The 22,288-nt window shown below is 48.6% G+C and overlaps 1 protein-coding gene across 1 annotated transcript; it reads right to left on the bottom strand.

Moving 5' to 3' along the window:
• Positions 1-2,977: 2,977 nt before the first annotated feature.
• Positions 2,978-18,088, bottom strand: ZBTB1 (zinc finger and BTB domain containing 1). Its single transcript, XM_033137264.1, has 2 exons — positions 17,823-18,088; positions 2,978-5,587 (listed from the first exon to the last, which is right to left on the bottom strand). Exon 2 carries the CDS (start codon positions 5,565-5,567, stop codon positions 3,441-3,443), a length of 2,127 nt encoding a protein of 708 aa, XP_032993155.1. The 5' UTR covers positions 5,568-5,587; positions 17,823-18,088; the 3' UTR covers positions 2,978-3,440.
• Positions 18,089-22,288: the final 4,200 nt, after the last annotated feature.

Genomic DNA, 22,288 nt, shown 5'->3' with positions numbered 1-22,288 from the left:
AAAGTGCTCATTATAGAGGCACAGCCATATTTCAAATGGATCGCATCAGAGTAAAGAGATATACCATATGGCCAAAGCAGCTCTTGGTCTTTTTACGGGCATAGTCCATTGATGAAAGCTGTATGAATTAGCCGATCAATATAGTTGCCTGCTACCATGGGAACAGCCAGGATGCTCCTGCGCCTTTAACAGCAGGCTGAACAGACAAAATTTATCACATCACAGGAATAGACAGTATCCCATTCTAATGTCTGCAATCATGTTGCTGTTAAAGGCACACTGAAATATCAACAGTTGAAACTCCCAACTTTCTCTACCCATGGTTTGCTACAGAATCCGCTAAAAAATACCCTCCAACACACCTTGTGTTGCTAAATGGGATAGGTGCCAGTTTGGCCCAGGAGGACCTCTGGTTGCCAACCCCTGCTAGGTATAAGACCGGCACAAATTGCAGCATACAGAGCCCATATTGTGGCCTGTTACATTCTCTCAAGAGCTCCCAGTGTTTGCAACAGTAAGCAGTAGGTCTCTGAAATCCACAATGGGCCCAGTTTGGCTTGACGTGTCACACAAAGCCTGCTGACCCGACCCACAAGTGTCAGCAAATACTGTTGAGCCTTATGGAACCCATCTCAGAGGCCCAGTTCACTCACTCACTTAACTTGGCTGGCCAATATCTTCATATGGCAGAACAGCAGGTGCATCCTCTGCCCTGCACCAGTCAGGCAACATCATGGACACAGCACCATAGGCATGACCACAAACTGCAGACTTCAGACCCCACAAAGGTGTGACAACTGGACAGGTTTATTAACGTGGGTTTCATGCAGCTTCCTAGCTTAATACAGCTCCCTGGCTTCCTCCTAGTTCAAGGCAAGAGAGGGAGTGATTTGGAGACTGTATTGTGTCTAAGGAGACAGCACACTGTTAATTAACTGTCCCTGAACATAGTGTACATAGTACCCAGTTAGTGCAGCTCTTGTCCCTTAAAAAGCAATGGGGTGACTGGTTATCCACTAGGGGCATTAAGTATTTGCTGCAGAGAAGAGAGGCTCACACCTTCCTATATCATGTGAAAGTAGTAAATTGAGGATTAAACCAGTGTCGTTTGTACCATTATTATTGTTGAGAAGTGCAGTTTTAAATAGGGGGTTGGTTGCCTTTTTCAGCCAAAGGTCCGCATTCCCTTCTGGGAAACTTTCTGGGAGCCACATATCACTGCTGGGCAAGAGTAGCTGGAACATTGAAGTTTCTACACATACTCATCCCCCATTCCGTATATTCCATCCATTCAAGCAAGAGGTATTATGAGAAGTCAAGCATACATGTCAGGGGGGGGGACACACTCAATGAGGGTGCAAAACAGGTGTGGGGCCTGGCCATGGGAGAAGGGTGTGGGCATGGGGAAGGTCTCCCAAGGGCCAAATTAGAGAGGTTTGCAGGGTGGCACTTGGCACCTTGCCCTGCAGTTCCCGTCTTAAATGAAGGTACAACCTGCCATAGGATCTGAGTTTGCAATCTTCAAACCACCCAGCATTTATTTCCGTTCCAAAAGAAGCATGCATGTTTTAGATTAGTCACCAGGCAGAGCTCATACATCAACTGAAACCAGTCTAAATGGTGAATGGTTGGAAACAATACAAGCTTCTGTAGAATGTGAAAATCAAAGACAGCTTGTAGTCTGTTTTGCAACTTGGGAGATAAAGGAAGGGTCTAGGGGCACAAAGAGAACTTTCCCACTAACTAGAGCTCTGCCTTCTTTCAGATCTGCAGTCTAGGATATCACACTGAGGGTGGTCTTGTGTATGGTACATACATTTTCCACTTTCCGCAGATAATTTTGGCCCTCATTAAGTAGACATTGCACCACAGATCTGGGACAAGCATCTTGAGGTATCCTCCTTACTGGGCTGCCTATTCTTCCCACTCTTCATCACCAGTTTTTCCTGTTATTTTTAATGAAGAATTGGTACTGTGGTAGCCATTAATTGAGGCTTTGGTTAATACTGTAGTAGTAGTAGTAGTAGTAGTAGTAGTAGTAGTAGTAGTAGTAATATTTATACCCCACCCATCTGGATAGGTCTCCCCAGCCACTCTGGGCGGCTTCTAGGGCATATAAAAACATAATAAAAAGTCAAACATTAAAAACATCCCGATACAGGGCTGCCTTTAGATGTCTTCTAAAAGTTGTGTAGTTCTTTATCTCCTTGATGGGAGGGCATTCCACAGGGAGGCCACCACTACTGTGAAGGCCCTCTGCCTGGTTTACTTCTCGCAGTCAGGGAACTGCCAGAAGACCCTTGGAGATGGTCCTCAGAGGAGTTGTAGTCCAAAGCATGGAAGGTAGCAAGGGTGGGGAAGACTGTTTTAGAGTATATCCTGGATGTTTTACAATGTGCTTATGCTGCAACATCCTGATTTTTCTGCTGCAGCACATCTGCACAGCAGAGAATTCCTGTGGATGTGCCGTCCTCTCATTTCACCCCAAGATAGCATTGCAGAATTAACTAAAGTCACCCAAAGTGCTCTGGATCATGAGATTTAAATATCAAACAAGATGTCTGTGATAGCCAGTACATACATTAAGTTATAATCCCAATGGGTTTTACTCAGTGTAATCACTGGAATTAATAGTCCTAACTTAGTAATATTAATTAATTTCATTGGGTCTACTCTTGAGTAAAACTTAGCTGACTACCACTCAATTGGTACAGTCCAACACAGCCCTTTGATTTCAACAGGCTTAAGCATGTTTATGCTATGTGTTGGGGTGTGGTCAGTGGATACTGCTTCCCAATCCCTGCACATATTAAACATCATGCAGTCTTGATTTTCACACGAAAGGTTTACTCCCCATACGGGACAGCTGCATATTCGTGCATTGCAGGGGGTTGGGCTAGATGATTCTCAGGGTCCCTTCCAACTGTACAATTCTTCAATTCTATGCACATGGAAATAGAAAAGGAGACAGCTTACATTGATGAAACTGAGAAGCTGTTTAATAGAAGCCGGTGATTTAGGTAATACTACAGTGTGCTTTTGAAGTCTAGAGTTTTAAAATAATGATTTGATTCATCTACTTAAGAAAGCAGGGGGGGGGGACACAGAAACAGAACTTAACATGAGGCAAGAGTAAAAATGCAATAATTAAACATTTGGTGCTTTTTATGAACTTTAATACCCTAACAGTGCAATTCCATAACTATTTACTTAGAAGAAAGTCCCATTAAGCTCACTGGGGCTTACTTCCAGGTAAATGAGCATAGGATTGCAGCCTAAATGAAGAAGCACATGATTTAACGTTTCTTTTAAACAAACAAACAAAACCAGAACATTTCAAAACAGGCCATTTAAATTTTTTAAAATGTATGATTGTTTGCTATGCTTTGGTGTTCCACTTGCTTTTGTTTTAGTTCTTGCTAATAATCGTTATTATGCCTTCATGTTCTTTTCAAATGTTTGGCATTATAGTGAGATCTCATATCTTTCCTCAGATTAAATTTGGCGCCACATACGCCACATGTATAGAGGTGAACATCCATGTGCTGCTCGAGTTGTTCGTTATTTGGGAAAATCTGAAAGCAGACCTGGCATATTGTCTCTCCAGCTGACAGGTGGGATATCATGTGCCGGACATGATCGTGCTTCCGGAAGTTTCCTTGGTCACAAATGGAGCAGACATACCTGGCCATGCCCTTGTGCATGTCGTTGTGAAGGCGCAACTGGCGCTCTCTTAGGAACTGCTTGCCGCACGTCTGACAAGCAAACTGTTTTTCCTTGGTGTGCACCGTGTAGTGTTCCCGTAAGTGGCAACGCTGATAAAAGCCCTTCCCACAAAGATTGCAGAAATGCTTGCGTCTGTGGTCCCTCTCATTCTCTTCCATCATGGCATTCTTGAACAGATCTTGATCCAGGCAGCTGGACATGTGCTCAACCACCAAATTCTCAGTCTCAAAACGCAAGCCGCAGTTAGGGCACCGGAAAGGGCAAGCTGAATCCCTGTAGAGCTGTTTCTTCGGAAGACTGTTCATCTGGAAATGGCCGTCTCCGAACTCGTCCAGCATCTCCACGTACATCATGTCCTGGATTTCAGACTGCTCCTCGGGGCTTTCTTCCATGTCAATTTTCTCCTCCATGTTCCTTAAGCCATTGGTGGTCAAGTCTTGGGGCTCCCCGCAGGACTGCGCATGATCCTGCAACTGGCGCCCTTTCACCAGTATCTGGCCACATTTCCCACACGCACATATGTTTTCTATGTGCTTGGACAAGTAATGAGAAGAGAGGTCTTCCTCGGTGATTGTCTGCCCGCACAGTTCACAGGACGCGTTTTCCGGGCCCTCCTCAACAGCACTGACTTTACTGTTGAGGACCCTGGCGCTTCTAAAATATTTCCTGGCCTCCTCATCAATAGGCATGTGGGGTTTTAAGAAAGCTTTCCTAACACGCCTGTTTTCACTGACCTCTTCCTCAATGTAGTACCTGTAAACCGGGTCGTCGTCATCCAGCTCGTCGTTGTCGGTGGAATCGTTGCCGTCGGTCACCTTAATAATGTTAAACTCTTTCAGGTCGTCGATGGGGTTGTCCTCTGGCTCCACCTTGACAATTATCCTTTTCCTCTCCATGGCTCGGCTCCGCTGTTTGCCCAGCGCCTCCAATGAAACGCTAGTGCCTTTCCCGCTAGTTACATTTGACGCTGGGGAGGACGACCCATCTGTCGCTTGGCTTGCCTCTGCTTTGAATTTGTCCAGCTGGGGAGATGGGGTTTTAAGGGTGGAGTCTCTTTCGCCGCTGTCTTTCTTATCGGCCCCGTAATACCTGGCGTTCTGATACGAGTGCCTGTTCGTGCAGGACATGATGTGCTCGTCCAGCAGCCGCTCGCAACTGAAACTGAAGCCGCAGCCGTCGCAGGTGAAGCTCCTCCCAAAGCGGCGCGATATGGACACTCGGTCTTTGGCGCCAGAGGCCTTGCGCGCAACACTCCCTTTGCAGCTCTCCAACGGCTGCTCAGATAAGCTGCTCAGCTGCAGAGCTTCGTCGCTGACCTCCCTGCTCTGGGATGTGCTCACCGTCGAACTTGGCGGCTCAGCACCGCACCTGCTCGCTTCACTCCCACTTCGGGCCAGCGTCTCTTCGTACATCCGCACACCAAATACCATTTTGCTATTTTGGGTGCTGGAAGCGGAAGAGGAGCACCGGAGACCCGAGGAGTTTGTGTCCTGTATATCTTCCAGACATTCCGGCACGTTGTACAGCTGCAGCGAGTTCATGGCCACCTTGAACTGCTCAAAGTTGTTGGGGGCCGTGGCAATTTTCCCCAGATACATGAACTGCAAAATGAGATCAAAGCACTCGGCCGTGATCTTCATGTTGCTGAGGTTCAGTTGCACCGTGCTGTGCTGCTGGCTCATGAAAAACATCCTGAAATAAGAGCTGCAGGCGGCAAGGACGGCTTTGTGCGCCTGGAAGTAGATGTCGTCGATCGCAATGCAGCAGTCGCAGAGAAAACCCCACTCTCTTTGGTTGTTGAGCTGCTGGAGGACATAGCTGCTGTGGCTGGTCCTTGCCATCTTGCGCCAGAATCACGGCCCTGTGCAAACAAGAGGAAAAGGGAGGAGGAGGAGAGAAAAAATATATATACAGCTATCAGCTCGGTTTTGACAACTGAAACAAGAAAAGCCTCACTACCTCATGATCCTAACCAAGGGATGGCCAACATCATGGTACCCTTCTGATGCTTCTGTTGGACTCCATCTCCCATCAGCCCCAGCCAGCATGGCAAATGGCCTGGAATGATGGGAGTTGTAGTCCAGCAACATATTTGAGGGCACCATGTTGGTTATCTTTGCCCTAACCGATTACCATACTAGCCAAGGATGAATGCATTTTGATATGCTTCTGGAGCCAAATGAGAGGCACAGGAGACCTCAGGGAATCTGTGTTGTGGGTGTGTGTGTGCTGGGGTTACTCACTGGCTTCCCTGCCTCTACCCAGGGTAGCTGTGAGGTTTCTGTAGTGGTTTCTCATGAGTAAACACGCTGGACTCCGGTCCATCTGTTTACAGGTTTATTGTGCAAGTAATAAATTATTATTATTATATTTTTGTATCTGATTTTTGTTGGAAGCTGCCCAGAGTGGCTGGGGAAATCCAGCCAGATGGGCAGGGTACAAATAATAAATATTATTATTATTTACAGTGCAGAGCTCAAAAGTTCACATCACTCTCAGATTCCGGAAGTGGCGCTTTCCTGGAGCACCCCCAGCAAAGGAACGTGGGTACACCCCAGTCTCCCCTCCGTGCGTTTCACCCCTCTACGTAAGTGGAGCAACGAAAATGCCGTTGCTCCCTCCTTGCTAGTCTGGCTGGGTGAGTGTCTGGGCTCTGGAACATCCCCCAGCCCTCTCCCCTCCAGGCTTCCCTCAGCCCCTGCACCACCCCGCTGGTCTCTGACGGTTCCTTGACAGTAATAAAGTCTGAAGGCACAGTGCTGGAGCCAAGCAGGCCTGCATCTGTTCCTACGCGGGGCCCACATGTATGCCAACTTGGGTTCCATGACAGAAAGGTGGGATATAAAAGTAAGAAGATTAAATAAATAAAAATACTCGCAGGGGCTGCAGAGGGTAGGCTGCGGTCCTAGAATTCTTAGGTGAGAGAAAAAGCTTCATTGAAATCAACGTGACTTAAGAGTCTGGTGACACATTGCGCATGCCATATGTAAAGTATCCATGCCTAGCGGAGCTCCCCCTGAAGGCTGGCGGCGCAGGATTTCAAGCTACCGCACAGAGAAGCAGGAGCGTGTGCTCAGGTCTCACAGGGAAGCAGATGCTTCTTTGGCACAGCTCAGCAACTAACCTTTCCAATGAGTTGGGAGGGGTATGTTCCAGGGAAAATTAGCCCCTGAAAGATAATAAGAGATAAAGAGAAGGGGGAAAAGTGGCCAGCAGCTCCTGCTTTTTTGCATGTTTGCCCACCCTCTCCTCAAGTTTTCTCTAGCTGGCTTCTGGGAGTCTTCAGTAGTCTTAAAAGGCAAGATTTGTGGTCACTATGTATGGGTAGTGCACAGGTCCCCAGCCTTTTTGGACCTGGGGGATTATTTTGAAACCTTAGAAAACATCATGGGCACTGCTGCAAAACAGTTGAATGATTTAAATCACCCTTTTTTCTTATTAATTTCAGTTGTCTTGGTAAAATCCATCCATCCTCCCAGCCACTGCCAATATGTAATTAAAATAAAATAAAATTGGGAGGGGCAGAGCATGGAACAGAAGGTCCAAGGGCAATGCGGTGTCTAAAAGCACACTAGGAATAACATCTTGCCGGGCTCTTATTTCCAAGGAATTGTGTTCAGAATTACAGCAAAAGGGTATTATGTGCTGCAGTGGGAATTGGAGTGAAGCAGGCAAGATATTATGCTGTGCTAATTATGCAAGTCAAAAAGACCCAGTTTCTAGTATTTTGCCTGGCCGGTCCAATCCCAAGGCCTCATCCTGGTTACCAGTCACAGGAGTTGGTGGGCTTCCATTAATGTCCACCCTCTATGAAACAAGGGCCACTTCCTGAGGTAATATAAGCAGTAAAGTTGTGGTGAAACGCTTGCCCCAGTGCAGCCCAGGGCAGGTGTGCTCACCTACTCAAAAAGCACATTGCAGAGATTTGTAGCCATCCTGTTTTTCTTGCTAAGCGGGCTGCATTTTGGTTTTAATGACCTCATATCATTGCCACTCCCGTCATGTGACAAAAAGTACCGAGTTTTCAGCTGTGAAGGCTTTAAAAGGACCGGGGGGGAGGACAACGACTCAATTCTCCACGGTAGAATCTTCAAACTGCACCGTACGATATTTAGGACGATGGTTGTTAATTCAGCTCTGCATATTGCAGAAAGGCCACATATGCTGCATTTGCAGTGCACGCAATATGTTTCAGCTTCTGTTAACAGCAGACACTTGGAAATGTGATTTGGCTTTGCTGCTTGGCTGAGAAATGCTATGGGGTCATTCAACCACTCCCATATTTTTTTGGGGGGGGGTGAATAACATTACTGTAGAGGCAGAGAATGATGCAAACTGATCTAGCGCCTGCCCATCCAAATCACCCAGAGTCTGTCTGTCTGTCTGTCTGTCTGTCTCTCTCTCTCTGTGTGTGTGTGTGTGTGTGATAATTGCCTCTTCCCATAGCAGCTTCCTGCACATTCATTTGTCCATTATCTGAAGAAGTGTGCATGCACACGAAAGCTCATACCAATAACAAACTCAGTTGGTCTCTAAGGTGCTACTGGAAGGGAAAAAAATTATTTGTCCATTATGGAACTGAACCAGGAGCAACAGATGCTACTGCCTAAATGAGACCCTAGGCTAGGGTGCATCTAGCAATCATGGGTGACCCAAAGGCACATTCCTCTACTACAGTGATGGCCAAACTTAGCCCTCCAGCTGTTTTGGGACTACAATTCCCATCATCCCTGACCACTGGTCCTGTTAGCTAGGGATGATGGGAGTTGTAGTCCCAAAGCAGCTGGAGGGCCAAGTTTGGCCATCACTGCACTATCTTCCGAGACATATGGATGTCAACAACCACCAACATATTTTGTCCTTGTTTGGGACTGTGGTGAAAACGAATCCGTGTCTCATTTAGGATTTTCCCATTCTCTGTGCCTGTTTGACCATGCAGGAACTATTTAAAAGCCTAATGCTCATTTTAGGACATATTAGAAACAGATTGCTGAAACCATCATGGGCTGCAAACAGTGAAGACCTGCTTTCTAAGGGCTCATGGAAAAATACCGATTTCTTTAAGGAAATCCCTAAGCATAGTAAGGCGATCCCAAGTGCCCTAGCAGCTTGCTTCTCCCTCTTCATGTTCACAGGATCATGTTCTGCTTTCCCTCTTTCATGTGCATCCTCCTTGCCTTCCCCTTGCAGAGCTAACTATCGTTGGCAAAGCACGCAGGTTTGTAGCCATGAATAGAACTTGGTTAGAATTAAGATGAATGCACATGTCATGTTAACTCTGATCACGCAAAGAAGAGCAAATTTGCTGGAGCGGGCAGGGAAAGAGAATATGATCCTGGTGGGGTGTTCCTAATCATGATTAGGAGACGGGGCAACTTTACTTGTGCGTTGCGGTCCTTAGCCCCTTTTGCTAAAGAAAACCATTTGCCAGTTTTCACATTTCCCCCAACCCAAGATCTGCCAAACAAGCATGTGAGGAGTTTGTTACTGAGAGGCTGGAGCTCCACCATACCACAATGTGATCGCTCCATAGTCTCCAAAAATAGGCAGGCTTGCTGCCAAAAGTGGGACAGAGCTACGGCAAATATGCTGGATTCCTAATAATGCTGTTGCAAAACAGGATTGCTGAGAAGGGCCTTTTATGAGGCCTGGCAAATGGATCCACAGTGGTTAAAAGTCTGCATATTATTTATTATTATTATTATTATTATTATTTGCCATGCAATGCAGAAATAGGCGATTTACAAAAGGAATGCCTATGGAGTCAAAAGCATAGCAATCATCAATATACTAACACTAGCAAGAAGAATTAAAAGGAGCAGGAATGATAGAATCACAGAATTGTAGAGTTGGAAGGGACCCCGAGAATCATCTAGTCCAGGGGCGCACCCTTCAGATGTTTCTGGACTACAACATCCATCAGTCCCAGACAGCACAGTCAGTGATCAGGGATGATGGGAGGTGTAGTCCAACAACACCTGGAGGGCCACAGGTTGTGCACCCCTGATAGTCCAACGGCCTGCAATGCAGGAATCTCAACTAAAACATCCATGACAGATGCCCATCCAACCTCTGCTTAAAAAGCTCCAAGGAGAGAGTATATCACCTCCCAAGGGAGACTGTTCCACAGCTCATATTGTCAGAAAGTTCCTCCTAATGTTTAGTCAACATCTCCTTTCTTGTAACTTGAAGCCATTGGTTCGAGTCTACCCTCCAAAGCACTGCTAAGGTGTAATGATTTCCCTCCCCAATGCAGAATATGATGGACCAGTCACCTTGCAACTATGGATGTTTCTAGACAGGGGCTCTATGTCACAAACAGGTTGTTCATCTGCTTGGCATGCAGAAGGTTCCAGGTTCAACCCCCAACACCTCCAGGTAGGATTGGGAGAGCTGCTCCACCAGAAACCCTGGAGAGCTGCTGCTGCTGCCAGCCAGTGTAGACAACTACAACTACAAAAGCTTTCCTCTTGGGCGACAGGGAGATGGTTCTCTAGCCTCAGGAAACCAGTTGCCAGCTCACATACGTCAACAGCAGCAGCTCAACATGTGGAGCAAATTGCCACCATCCTTTTGAGCAACGAATACAACACGATGGAGATCTTTTTAAGCAAACTTGCTTCTAGGGGGTGGTAGCACACAGTGTTCCCTTTTTTGCAAATATCCGTATCCCAATCTTCCTCCAAAGAGTTCAGAGCAGCTTTTCATGGAGGTTGCCTCATTTCATTCTCACAAGAAGGCAGGCAGGAAATAGAGGGAGGGAGAAGGACAGGAAGACAGACGGACAAGGAAACCGCTCAGTGGAGCTTCATGGCTGAGTGGGGATATGACCAGGGTTTCCTGCAGCCAAAACAAACTCTCTTCCAAACTGCATACTTATCTCCCCTGCCTTCTTTTATCTCTAGCCTGAGTTAACTGCAGTCAAAGACTTATGACTTCAAGTATGCCTTTTTAGCGAGATACCAATGGCTTCCAATACATTGCAAAATCCTAAGTTCCAATTGTTCATAAGGCATATTCTATGAGATGTGCAAGAGAAACATTGCCATCACTTTTACAGTTTATTTACACACACACACACACACACTTGCAGGACAGTGCACTATGGGGACGGTGGTATTTCTTTTTATTATCACAACAACCCTGTAAGGAAGGTTAGGTTAAGGAAGACTGAATGGGAACTTGCAGCAGAGCCTTCAGTAAGGCTGTCCCTGAACAGCATTCCTATTGAGATAAAACAGGTTCCCACTATCTGTACTTTCCAAAAACAACCGAAGACAGCTTTCCCAGATGAATGAAAAAAGTCTCTGCTTTAGGTGTTCATTTTGTATCTTCTCCAGTTGTTTTTGTACCGTTTTGAAAACGGTTTCTAGCTGTTAGTATGGTGGTGTCTGTCAACCTCCTCTAGACGTATTGTAAAAGGGTATTCCTATGTCAATTAGTTAAGAATAATAATTAAGATACAATAATGGCCCAAGGGAACCCAGGAAGCTTCATAGCTCAATGGGCAAATGAACCCAGGTCTCTGGAGTGCAACCAGCAAGGCACTTCAGCTGCACGTTGCTCATCCATTCCCCCACAAAATCTCCCATTTATGTCTAGGGATCATAGAATCACAGAATTGTAGAGTTGGAAGGGACCCCGAGGGTCATCTAGTCCAATCCCCTGCAATGCAGGCATTTCAACTGAAGCATCCCCAATATCTGCTTAAAAACCTCTGATGAAGGAGAGCCCACAACCTCCTGAATAATGCATAGCATTTATACAGTGTGCAAAGCACTCAATAGGTGTTCCTGTCTTGTAATCTTTAAAACACATTGAGGCATCTGTGAAGGGGGGGGGGTTAAGAGGTGGGTGAGTGTAACGGACTGAGGCTAACAGGCAAAAAGCCACGTATAATGAGTTTGTGGCTGGGGCCAGAGTTTAATCACAGACGTCCTGATTTGTAGCTCAGGCTTTTAGGGCCAAAGGAGACATGGAAGATCCCTGGTCAGATTTCCAGAAAGTTCAAAAGCAGCTGCCAGGAATAGGGAGGCACTGATCCCAATCAAGGCAGTAGCAAGAGGGAGCCTGTGCGCGTTTAACTCTTTACTTCCACACTGCTTTCCTCGTCTAAAGCATGGGTAGGCAAACTAAGGCCCGGGGGCCAGATTTGGCCCAATCGCCTTCTCAATCCGGCCCGCGGACGGTCCAGGAATCAGTGTGTTTTTACATGAGTAGAATGTGTCCTTTTATTTAAAATGGGTTATTTGTGGGCATAGGAATTTGTGGTTGTTGTTGTTGTTTTTTGAAAATATAGTCCGGCCCCCCACAAGGTCTGAGGGTCAGTGGACCAGCCCCCTGCTGAAAAAGTTTGCTGACCCCTGGTCTAAAGCATTTCTCCAAAGGTGCAAAGAAAAAGAAAAATGCAGGTTCCTGCATCTGCAAGCTGGATGTCCGGGGGGCAAGGCATTCGATCAGGAATGCAAGGTGGGAGGAAAGGGCTGCTGCCCCATGCCTACCCAACTCTTCCTCTCCCCCCGCCCCACAGCTGCTTTTACATCCTTACAGACAAACAAGACCCACGGGAAGATCAAAACACCTGCATCGTGCAAGCTCAGCATTCCTCTTCAGCGCAGGATGCTTCATGCATCAACCAACATCCACACAACATCTCAAACCTCCACCTAGAGGACAGCCTCTCCCAAGTGTGCCAGAAGAAGAGAAAACGAGGAGCTCTGGGTGGGTGGCTCAGGACAACATGCCTCTTGCCACAGGTGCTGGCATGGCTTGAGGAATCACGAAGGGATGCAAGGAACTGCCTTAAACCCAAGCCAGACCATCGATTTGTCTAGAGCAGGGGGTCAGCAAACTTTTTCAGCAGGGGGCCGGTCCACTATCCCTCAGACCTTGTGGGGGGCCGGACTATATTTTTTTTTGGGGGGGGGGAATGAATGAATTCCTATGCCCCACAAATAACCCAGAGATGCATTTTAAATAAAAGCACACATTCTATGAATGTAAAAACTTCAGGCAGGCCCCACAAATAACCCAGAGATGCATTTTAAATAAAAGGACACATTCTACTCATGTAAAAACACACTGATTCCCGTACTGTCCGCGAGCCGCATTTAGAAGGCGATTGGTCCGCATCCGGCCCCCGGACCTTAGTTGGGGGACCCCTGGTCTAGAGCGTTATGTATACACTGACCAGCAGCAGCTCTTCAAGCAGGAGTTTCTCTCCCGGGCCTGAATTTGTGATCTATGTCATGCAAAGTTGACGGATGCACTGCCGCTGCGCCCTTCCCCGATCTGAGCCACCAAACCTACCCAATTCCTGCAGCTTCGCTTCACCCGACTCGCTTCCTAAACTTTGTTATCACCATCCTTTCCGCATCCTTCCGACACCCTCCTAACGTGAGCCAGCTGTAGCTGGGGCGGCACTCCTTCCCAGACCACGATGAGCGAGTGTGAGGCTTTTGCTATAGAGCACTGAAAAAATAAATAAACTTGAAATGAACTGCAAATGGGGCGGAGAGAGGGGCCTTAATGCAGGAAATGCAGCAGAGGCGAGCAATGCCTCCAAGCCAAGGAAGACTCCCAGCATCTCCTCCTGTTTTCCCTTCCACAGGAGCGGTTGCCTAAGCAGCGAGAGCTCCAGTTCACATGCTGCTCATGACATCACCGGCTATATTGGTTTGCAACAAACAGTCCGACGGAGCAGCAGCAACGGGCGAAAGCATGATTGCACGCACACACACACACACACACACACAATGCGGTGAGAAAGCATGCAGGGGGGAACAGATTCTGCCTCCGAGAAACTTAACAGGGAGATGCAAAGCGGTCTTCGCGCAAGTTTATCTATCAGCCGGGCAGGCACACGCTGGCTTCCTGCTTCGGCAACTTGTCCTCCATTCTCGTCCGCCCACCTCTCCGCCCACTAATGCAAGAAGAGCGTCTCTTTGAAATGAAGAAGAAGAAGAAGAAGAAGAAGAAGAAGAAGAAGAAGAAGAAGAAGAAATTCTGCCACGTTATTTGCACAATTCCCTAAGCGTCATGACACCGGCTGGCTGAAAGCACTAAGGCAGCACTAAGAGAGGTTTCCCAGGCTCGCATTGCCCAAAAGGGACAAAAATAAAACAAAACAAATATTAGTTGGTTGGAGACCAACTAACAGAATGTTTCCGAGCAAATTAAGCCAAGAGTAATTCTGGAGAGAGAGAGAAAGAGAGAGAGAGAGAGAGAGAGAGAGAGAGAGAGAGAGAGAGAGAGAGAGTGATTTTCTGTGACTGGGGAGGCCTGGGTAACGGGGGCTCGGTTGTTTCGAGAGGAATGTCATTCCCAAACTTCTGAGCCGCAGGATTAAGAAGGGGGGAAACATTTCATTCTCGCAGCCAAAAAGTGGTTTGCTTTTCGGCATGGGTGGCAGGGAACCTGCTGAGGCTCACCCCTCAACTGCAGACTCCTGGAGCCCCCTGGTTTCTTCCCCGTAGCTCAGGGGCAGAACACCTGCCTTGCATGCAGAAGGTCCCAGGTTCAATCTCTGGCGTCTCCTGATAAGGCTGGAGAAAGCTCTCGCTTGAAATCCCGGAGAGCCATTGCCAGCCACTGTAGATGATGCCGATCTTCCCAAGTTACTAGTCCAGCGTGCTTCATGCCCGCCTCGCCGAAGGCATTTTAAAACATTGAGGACTGGCTACCAAAGTGCCATCTGTGCAAATTACATCTATACGCCACCTTTCCTCCAAGGAGCTCAAGATGGCCTACTTGGTTCTTTTCCATCCCCAGCCACTACAACAACCCTGCAAGGTAGGTTAGGCTGAGAGACAGTGCCTGCGCCCAGTGACCTTCACGTCTGAGTGTGGATTTGAACCCCGGTCTCCCAGGTCCTAGCCTGCCTGACATTCTAACCACTAAACCACCCCGGCTTGTCTTTGTCCCCGTGTTGCTAAGTGCAGTCTGAAACCTACGCAGCAGCCAGTGGAGCTAATCCAATTACCAGAGCAAGCTAGTGCATGTCTGTGCCACCTGCAGTCCTAATAGGCATGGGAGCAAGAACCATTGAACTCAGGGAGAGCAGTGAGCAGACATGCAAGAATTGCATTGCAAGACCCATCTCTCTTCCTGCGCTGCACTTGAGATGGAGCACAGTGGAGTCTGGCTAAATGCAGGTTTTTGTGGCTTAAGAATCAAGGCAGCTTTTCTCTCCACCAACCCCATGGCTGTGTTCAACATCAAGCCTGACCAAGAGCCCTGGACAACTCAAAAGCTGGCTCTTTATTTTGCGCTATCTTACTAAAGGTCTAGCCCAGCGGTGTCCAAACTTTTTTCAAAGAGGGCCAGATTTGATGAAGTGAAACGCTGTAAGGGCCGGCCAAAGGGCCGAGGAAAGTTGTTGAGCTTTTTTTAGGATTTTACCCCCAGGAAATAAACTGCCATAGGGCCCAGATTAGGCCTCCGAAATGGACTTTGGACATGCCTGGTCTAGCCCAACTGTGCAAGGCTTCCTTAGATTCCAAGGATCAGTTCTTCCAATAGGGATTCCTTAGATTCCAAGGATCAGTTCTTCCAATAGGGAGGCGACAGGAAATAATGCAGGGCGTGCAGTTTTCTTGTTAGTGTCACGTCTGATGGCAGTTCCAGATAATTACTTTAACCATAGATGCATGGAGTCTGGTAACGTTGGGTGGCCCTTGTGGTCTCTTCCAACTCTATGATTATTGGTTTGGTGGTACACTTTTAGCATGCAAAAGTGTCCTAGGTCAATCCCAGGCATCTCCAGACATAGCAGGGCAGCACTCCTGCTTCAAACCCCAGACAGTTGCTGCCACTAAGTGTGGACAATACTAAGCTAAATGGACCAATGGTCTGCCTCTGTAGGAGGAAGCTTCCTATGACCCTAAGATTTCTCACAATGTCAGATTCTGCTCCTGCATTGTTGAGAATAAGACCATGAAAAAGCTTCCTTGTCTGGTCACCTGCAGTAAACTCCTGCTCACCACAGGCGACCAAGTCAGCGCAATACTATTCTGAACAAGGGGCCTGTGAAAAATACATGGATGGACACAGGAAGTCACCTTATGGCACATTAGACTATCCATCCAAATAGCCAAATACTGTAACAGGTGGTGCTAGGGAAGAATTGAACCCGTGTTAGAAACTCAAATATATAATCTAGGTGCTCCTTAAATCAGGGTTAAAGTCACCAAACGGAATGCCTAGTTGCCATTTTTGGGGCAGACAGCTCGAAAGTCGTATTTTTCAATATGACTTTTTGGTTCCTGAAATTCTTTGTGATTGTGCAGATAAAATTTAGCAGATAAGACTTCCACAGGATGGGTTATTAGTGTGTGCAAATCAGGAACCAAGGATACCCAGGCATGCAACTCCAGATGATGGAGATGTCAGGCGCCATCCTGGCACCCAGGCATCTTCAGTTGGTTGCAGCTGGCCAATAAGTCAGGTGCAAAATATGCCTGGCAAATTTTGAGTACTGGATTGAACCTGAGATCTTCTGCATGCATAGCATGTGTTCCACCACTAAAGTATGAGGCTTTAGTATAAGAGCACGCCTGGAAGAAGGGGTGTCCTTTCCCAAGTACCCCTTTTTCAGAGGCTGGTGACACTTGAGAACAGGTTTTATACATTCTGAACTTCCCAACTTGCGCCGCTGCTATAGGAACATTTAAAAACCAAACCAATCCTAAGTTATCTTTGACAACTGATAAGCCTCAGCACTGGAGAGTGAAGCAAATTTAGAAGAAACTGGAGCGTGGGGTAGAGCAGAAACATACCTATAAATTTACAGCCACAAATCTCGGGGCAGTTTGGAGCAAAGTGAGAAGCCAGCAGTTCAAGGACTACTCACAGCAGGGTATCCTAAAGGGCCATGGTTTTTAAGGTAGGCCATATTCAGAGCCTGGATAGCTTGGCTGGTTAGAGCGTGGTGCTGATAATGCCAAGGTTGCAGGTTCGATCCCCACATGGGACAGCTGCATATTCCTGCACTGCAGGGGGTTGGCCTAGATGATCCTCAGGATCCCTTCCAATTCACTGATTCCAAGAGCAGGGGGGGAAACTGTGACTTGTGAACCGCAGGCCTTGCACAATCACCAAAGCTGAAAAGAGTCTAGATCAGGGGGGTCCAGTAGTCCTCAGTGTTTTGGTGGCCTTTGGCAACATCTGACGCCTTACCCCAGCCCTTGTACTGCCTTCCCAAAACCAGATAAGCCAGGCTCTTGGCATTGGGAAGGAGGTGCCCATCTTCCCAAAGCCTAGTTCGCATTTTCCCAGCTTGGGGAAGGAGGTAGGAGGGCTCTAGGGTCCTGCCAGAGCCTCATGCCTCTTCCTTTGGTAAGGCAGCATGAGAGCTGGGGGGAGGTGTCAAATTTTAGCTTCGTCACCCACCACCCGGTCTGGGGTTCGTGTCCAAGTACTTTTGCGGCCCACTTGGTATGAAAAGTTACAGCCCATTCCAGCGCCGGACGATATGCCGTGGGACCTCGGGTTTAAGAGAGCAGATGGATCTCCCGGATCCACGGCACTGCCTCGATTTCCCCCGCCGCTCCCGATCCCCGGACCCAAGTTTTGCCGATCGTCCGCGCAGCAGAAGGAGCTGCGCCGCCAGGGGCGCCCTGCCGCCTCGCCTCGCCTCTCGCCCTCCCCTCTCCCCCAAGGAGAGCGCCGATGGCGGCGCAGGGCGCAAGCCACATGGCTCCAGCGGGGCAGGGCGGGGAAGCAACTCTAGAGGCCTCGGCCGGGAAGCCCCGATGCAGCCAAGGCCGGGCGCGCCAGCTAGCGCCGCCTTTCCCTCTCCGGAGCGCGCGCAGGGAGAGAGAGAGACGAGGACGGAACCAGCCTCTCCAGCCACGGGCGCACGCAAGGGCGGCTGCCCGAGCGCGCTTCTCCGCCTGCGATCGGGCGCTGCCCTTCCGCGATCGCGCTGCGCTCGGCTTCTCTCAGGCCGGAGGCCTCGGCCCGGCTGCAGCGCGCCTCTCTCCGCGCGCTCCGGCGCTGCGCCACCGAGGGAGGCTGTCGACTCCCGCGGCCTGCGCAAGTTCTACCCGGGGACGCGAGCGCTGTGCCGCCGTGGTTGCGCCCCGCGCCCCACTTACCCGAGGCCGATGCAGGGTGCGGGGGGGATCCGGGAGGACGAGGCAGGCGCGCCGCGCGGGGGCTCGAGGGGCGGCCAGCTGCTCTCCCGGCGCCGCGGCCGCCTCCTCCGGCTGCAGCAACAAAGGACTTCCGCCCCCGGCCGCGCCTGCTGCTGCTGCTGCTTCCCTTGCTGCCGCCCCTGCTCTGTTGCAGCAGAAGCCGCTCCGGCTCCGCCGCGACCGCACGGAGCCGCCGGACCCCTCCCCCCGGCTGGCGGCCAGCGAGCGGCGCCGGGCCCTGCTGGCGGCGGCGGGTGCGGCCAGGGCGCAGCGGTCGCCCCCCCCCTCCCGGCGCATCTTCCTGCTCTGCGTTATCCTGCACGGCCCCATTCATTCCCCGTCTTTGGTGGGGCGGGGGTCCTCCGCCGGAGTGCCCAAGACCAGAATGTCTATGCCAGGCTGTGCAGTGGGGGGCGGGACAGGCCTTCAAAGGCACCCCGCCCCCCAGCCAGGGTGGATCTGCTATTAGAATTGTAGAGCTGGAAGGGACCCCAAGAGTAATTTAATCCAACCCCCTGCAGTGCAGGAATGATGCACCTTAAACTTCAGGGCCCCTAATCCTGGAGGGGCCCCAAAAGCGATTTTTGGTGCACATTGCTTTTTAAAGGGGGGGCGCTCTAGTAGACTCAATTTCATCATTCTATGATGCATCTCCTTAATTTTTATCCCCTCCCCATAACTCGAGAACAGTAAGGCATAGGAATTTTTAATTTGCATCATACGGGTGAGATAATCTAGTACAGCAATTTTAATCAAAATTTTGAGATGTAGCAGTTAAGTGGTGATCTGTTGTGGAACAACCCCTTTAAAGAAGCTAACAGCGGTTACCCATACCTCGCTGCTTGCAAAGGGGTCCCCATAACAGTTGGAGCTTCAGGGCCCCCCCAAAAACGTAGGTTTGCCACTGCCCCTAGCTGGGGTTGGATTGACTGGGGAGCTTTTCATGGGTGGGGTGTCGGTAAGGAGAATTACCAACTTATTTTGGCCCATTTTGGCATGTTTGGATTTTAGAGGCAGTGCCACTTGCTCCATCCACTTCTCCCTACCACCAAAGCCTGCCTAGAGCCTGACAAGTAATCTCATGGTTGCTTTTGCCTGGCTTTTCTGCCTCAGACAGGATGTCTAGTGTAATGAGATGCTTCTGGACTACAATTCCTATCATCCTTGATTCCTGGCCATCCTGACTGGGGAGGATGGGAGTTGGGCGTCCAATAACAGTATACCGTAACACACATACACCAGGTGCTCTTTGGATGAAGGGCGGCATATAAATTTAATTTGAAAACGCATAAATAATATTATTATGGGGATTGCAAGAGATTGTGGGAGCGACAGAACACTTGATGCCGACTTACTCTCTGTGCCTTAGGAATGTAGGAAGCTGCCTTATCCCAAGTCAGACCAGTGGCCCAAGTTTTGCCCTCAATGACTGGTAGCGCCACTCCAGGGTTTCGGGCAAGGTGACATTCCCAGCCCTCCCTGGAGATGCCATGGTTTTGTACCCGGGACCCCTGAGTGTGTGCCTGCTCCCTTGGGTTCCACAACGGAAGAAAGGGGGGGATGTGGAAGTGTACTAAGCCAAAAAATAGCGTAAAAGTATGCGAGGAGAGAAAGACTATGCCTGCAGACCTTCCAGGAAGAGCAATGCTGCTTTCAGTTGGATATTTTTGTGCATGATGTATTTGAATAGTGAAGTCATGCTCCGAATGTGCAGCCCTTTGGAGCCAAAATAGCACCACCCACAAGGGGAGGTGTCAGTAGATGGGGGGGGGGACCCAAGGTTTCCAGAAGTACACGAAATCTTTTTTGCCGGGGGGGGGGGGACGACGACGACCGAGACCACCAAAGCCTGAGCGTTCATCTTGGAATGCTGGACGACTGTTGTGGAAGGGGACATGTTGTGGAGGGGAAATGGAACTGACTGAAACCCTGACCAGGAGCACTCTGCATGATAACATTTTAATCTTTATTTTTGCACAGCCAACTTCTGAGCTTCCTCTTGTTATACAGTGGTACCTCGGGTTACGTACCCAATTCGTTCCGGGTTGCTGTACATAACCCGAAACGTACGTAACTTGAAAAACGTGCTTTGCACATGCGCGAAGCGTGCAGAACGCTAATTCGCATGTGCAGATCGCATGCGCAACGGGAAACACTTCCGGGTTACGGGAGTTTGTAACCTGAAAAGTACACAACCCGAAGCGTACGTAACCCGAGGTACGTCTGTAGTCTATCAAAACAGCAGCTCCACCTTTTTATGGGTTGACCAAAGAAATGTAGCTGGCTGCAGACCACCACCTTGTGTGTATGATAGCTCTGCTGGTAAGAGTGTGGTGCTGAGGATGCAGAGGTTGCAGGTTCAATCCCTGTACGGGACAGCTGTATATTCCTGCATTGTAGGGGGTTGGACTTAGAATGATCCTCCGGGTCCAACTCTACGATTCTATGCCTGCTTCTGAGTCTCTTCTACACGTGTAGTAAAGCAGCAGCATCTAGCTCAGTGCATGACAAAATAGAAAGTTGTTGGCCGACACCCTCAGCAGTTACCAAGTGCTCCATGGTGTGGGGGGACAGGGAATTTGGGGGCCACAAAAGCAGAGTGTTTTGTTATATATATATATTTATCTCACCCTCCCAAGAAGCTCAGCGTGCTTATGTATATTTTTGTAATTGGTTTCATACTTATATAAAAGCCACAGTGACAATTAAGCAGTATGTTAATTAATTAATATCCATGGAGGTCCTCCCCACTGCCCCTTAACCTCAGAGAACAACCTTTACAACCTGTGTTAATCCAACACTCTTGTCTACTATAAGGACCGCCTCTCTCCATATGAACCTACCTGGACCTTGAGATCACCTTCTGATACCATTCTTCATGGGCTTCCTCCACAAGAGGTCCAGGGGGTGGCAACATGAGAATGGACCTTTTCTGCAGTGGCTCCCCGTTTGTGGCATGCTCTCTCCAAAGAGGCTGACCTGGTGACTTGCTTATACACCTTTAGGTGCTAGGCAAAACTGTTTCTCTTTAAACCAGGCCTTTGGCTGATTGACATCCAATGCCCTTTTAAAATGTGTTGTGGGTTGTTGTTTTTTATTCTGTACTTTTATGTTTTTATTTTGCGATTTTATCTTGTGAACCACCCTGAGACCTGCGGGTATAAGCTGGTATACAAATAACAACAACAACAACAACTCATGCCCAATTAACTAGAGGATACCAACTGGATCTCTGCAGCTTCAAGGTAACATTTTCAGCTCCTTTGATCCCTGCAAAGCCTGATAACACAGCGTCTCATCCCCCACGAGCCCACATGCAAAGCACCAGAACTGTGTGCACCACACCATCTTGAACACTTTCGGAACTTAGCAAGTAAAAAGGATACCTTAACCCACCTCTCCTCCAGATGTTTCCTGCAATGCAGGTGGAGTCTAAAAGTGCATGACACTTTGTGGCTTGGTTTGCGTGTGTGTTAAATTTTTCCCACCCCAGCACCAAACCAACCTTCCTTCTCTGCACCAGTTGCTTAACCTGGCCCCATCCCCCCTCCCTTGTTTGGATGGATTTGGGCCTAGCTTCTACAGCAGTTGTTAAAACCAAGCAATAAAGCCTTCATTCTCTGGACTCTGCCATTCCTCCATTCACATGCCCCTCTTATCAAAATTCGACCTCTCTACCCCTTCTTACAGAATTTCCCTAAACATGTGAAATTGCCATGTGTCTCTCTAAGCTGGCTGGGACTAACCACATTCTCTTGCAAATGATCTATACAATTCACTGTTAAGATACTTAACAGCAGAAGTGTAAGCAGGGAAAAGAGTCTCTACAGCGTAGAACAGGGGTCAGCCACCTTTTTCAGCCGTGGTGGGCCAGTCCACCATCCCTCAGACCATGTGGTGGGCCAGACTATATATATATATATATATATTTTGGGGGGGGTTGAACAAATTCTTATGCCCCACAAATAACCCAGAGATGCATTTGACACAAAAGCACACATTCTACTCATGTAAAAACACACTGATTCCCAGACTGTCCGCGGGCTGGATTGAGAAGGTGATTGGGCCACATCTGGCCCATGGGCCTTAGGTTGCCTACCCCTGGCGTAGAATAATTATATCTCTAAAACTGTAACAGCTCCATCCTACCAACTTCAGCTCTTCTTAAGTCATTTAAGTGTAAAAACTCAGTGAAGCTACAATGTTAAAAAAAAAAAAGGCTTGGCAAGGCATTTTTCTGTGTGGTCAAACCAAAGATAAAAGAGCATGAAGAAATGCTGTGTTTTATTTAATTGTCCTGAATACCTGGAGACACCAAGGTTTGCAGATGTTCTGCTGAAGGCCCAGTTCATGTTTCAGGGTATAATCTAAGCCCCAATTGAGTTCTTTTAAAAACCCAAACCCATCCAGGAGGTTGCCGGGAGGAC

This window comes from Lacerta agilis, chromosome 1, assembly GCF_009819535.1.
Source record: "Lacerta agilis isolate rLacAgi1 chromosome 1, rLacAgi1.pri, whole genome shotgun sequence".
NCBI lineage: Eukaryota > Metazoa > Chordata > Lepidosauria > Squamata > Lacertidae > Lacerta > Lacerta agilis.
The sequence above is the reverse complement of the archived record's forward strand: the minus strand, read 5'-3'. Positions and strand labels throughout refer to the sequence as shown.

Excerpts from the sequence above, each read along its gene's own strand:
- ZBTB1 (XM_033137264.1), bottom strand. The coding sequence starts at position 5,567 with ATGGCAAGGACCAGCCACAGCAGCTATGTCCTCCAGCAGCTCAACAAC.